Genomic DNA, 1133 nt, shown 5'->3' on the forward strand with positions numbered 1-1133 from the left:
ACCCGTAGCAGATAGGACAGGTAAGCAAACTATGATGGTAGTAGCATCAACACTCCCCCGACATGAGACAGTGTATTCATTGCTTGGTTCTGGATGCAACCACTTATGCTGTGGAACAGCGTCTCGAGCGTGCACCAACCGTGGCACTCTATACGAAACTCTACAAGAAAGATGAAGTAAAATGATGAAAAGGATACGGCTTAATGAGTGCCTGCTCTGCGTTCGAGGCGGCCGAGATAATCTGTCACTTGCTCATAAACTACTAACATTATGCCACCGCCTGGACCCAAACGGATAATCTTTGGTGCAAGCCCCTTCCATAGTGACGATACCTGGAACGATGACCACAACATCGTCATTGAGTAATAAGGAGACTCACCCCTTCTGTTCGTGCTACATGGAGTAGCAAGGGAACTGTGCGTGTTGGTACCTGATGGAATCACACAATCTCAGCAGCCGTGTTGCTGATAATGATGATGACGCAATTGCTCACTGCTAGTAGCCTTCCTGCATCCTCGGGTCGAGCTTGCTTTAAAGCTGATGAATTCTGCATTCTAGTCTTAACAACATCGAGAGGAGTGTTAACACAACACCCGAGGGAGCCGGCAATGGTACCTGAACGGTCTTCGATCCAGAAGACGATGTGTTCCATTCGCTTTGCGCGAGGGTATATCCATCAATGGAGGAGGGCATCGCGAAAAATAGAGAAGTATTCGTACCAGCAGCGAAATTCAGGAATTTAGACTCCTCCTTGGTTGAATATATGGTCGACTTAATGGCGAAGATACTCCCAAAATAGGTCCCTGAACGGGTGTGATTGGAAGCTACAAGAGCAGATATTACCATTCCAGCAGGCGTTCCTGAGCAGTGTACACCAGAAGCCAGTGAAGAGTGCAGCAACACCCTCATGCCGAATAATCGCACTTGCGGCCTGTCGCGTCTCATGAATGGTATTAAGCCTAGAGAAGTGTAGCATACCTGTATGCTCGAGGAGTAGAGGCCTCTGTTTTCGGGTAGCTGCATACGTATCTTCACCAGTTCTGGTGAGCATACTATAGCTCCCTCGCATATACCAGCTCCTACACCACTCATTAATGCTAGCGTCTGGCCGGAGTATCCGAGCCTGGACTAAG

General features: G+C 48.5%; 1 protein-coding gene across 1 annotated transcript; it reads right to left on the minus strand.

Moving 5' to 3' along the window:
* Positions 1-200: 200 nt before the first annotated feature.
* Pmar_PMAR011216 (oxoglutarate/malate translocator protein, putative) lies at positions 201-1092 on the minus strand (the record flags this gene model as incomplete). The annotated part of the gene is made up of 5 exons (XM_002785073.1): positions 201-332; positions 494-615; positions 720-803; positions 844-931; positions 979-1092. The coding sequence occupies 5 exons, from the start codon at positions 1090-1092 to the stop codon at positions 201-203; spliced, it is 540 nt and encodes a 179-aa protein (XP_002785119.1).
* Positions 1093-1133: the final 41 nt, after the last annotated feature.

The sequence above is a fragment of the Perkinsus marinus genome, assembly GCF_000006405.1.
Source record: "Perkinsus marinus ATCC 50983 genomic scaffold scf_1104296934084, whole genome shotgun sequence".
In the NCBI taxonomy this organism is placed as follows: domain Eukaryota; phylum Perkinsozoa; order Perkinsida; family Perkinsidae; genus Perkinsus; species Perkinsus marinus.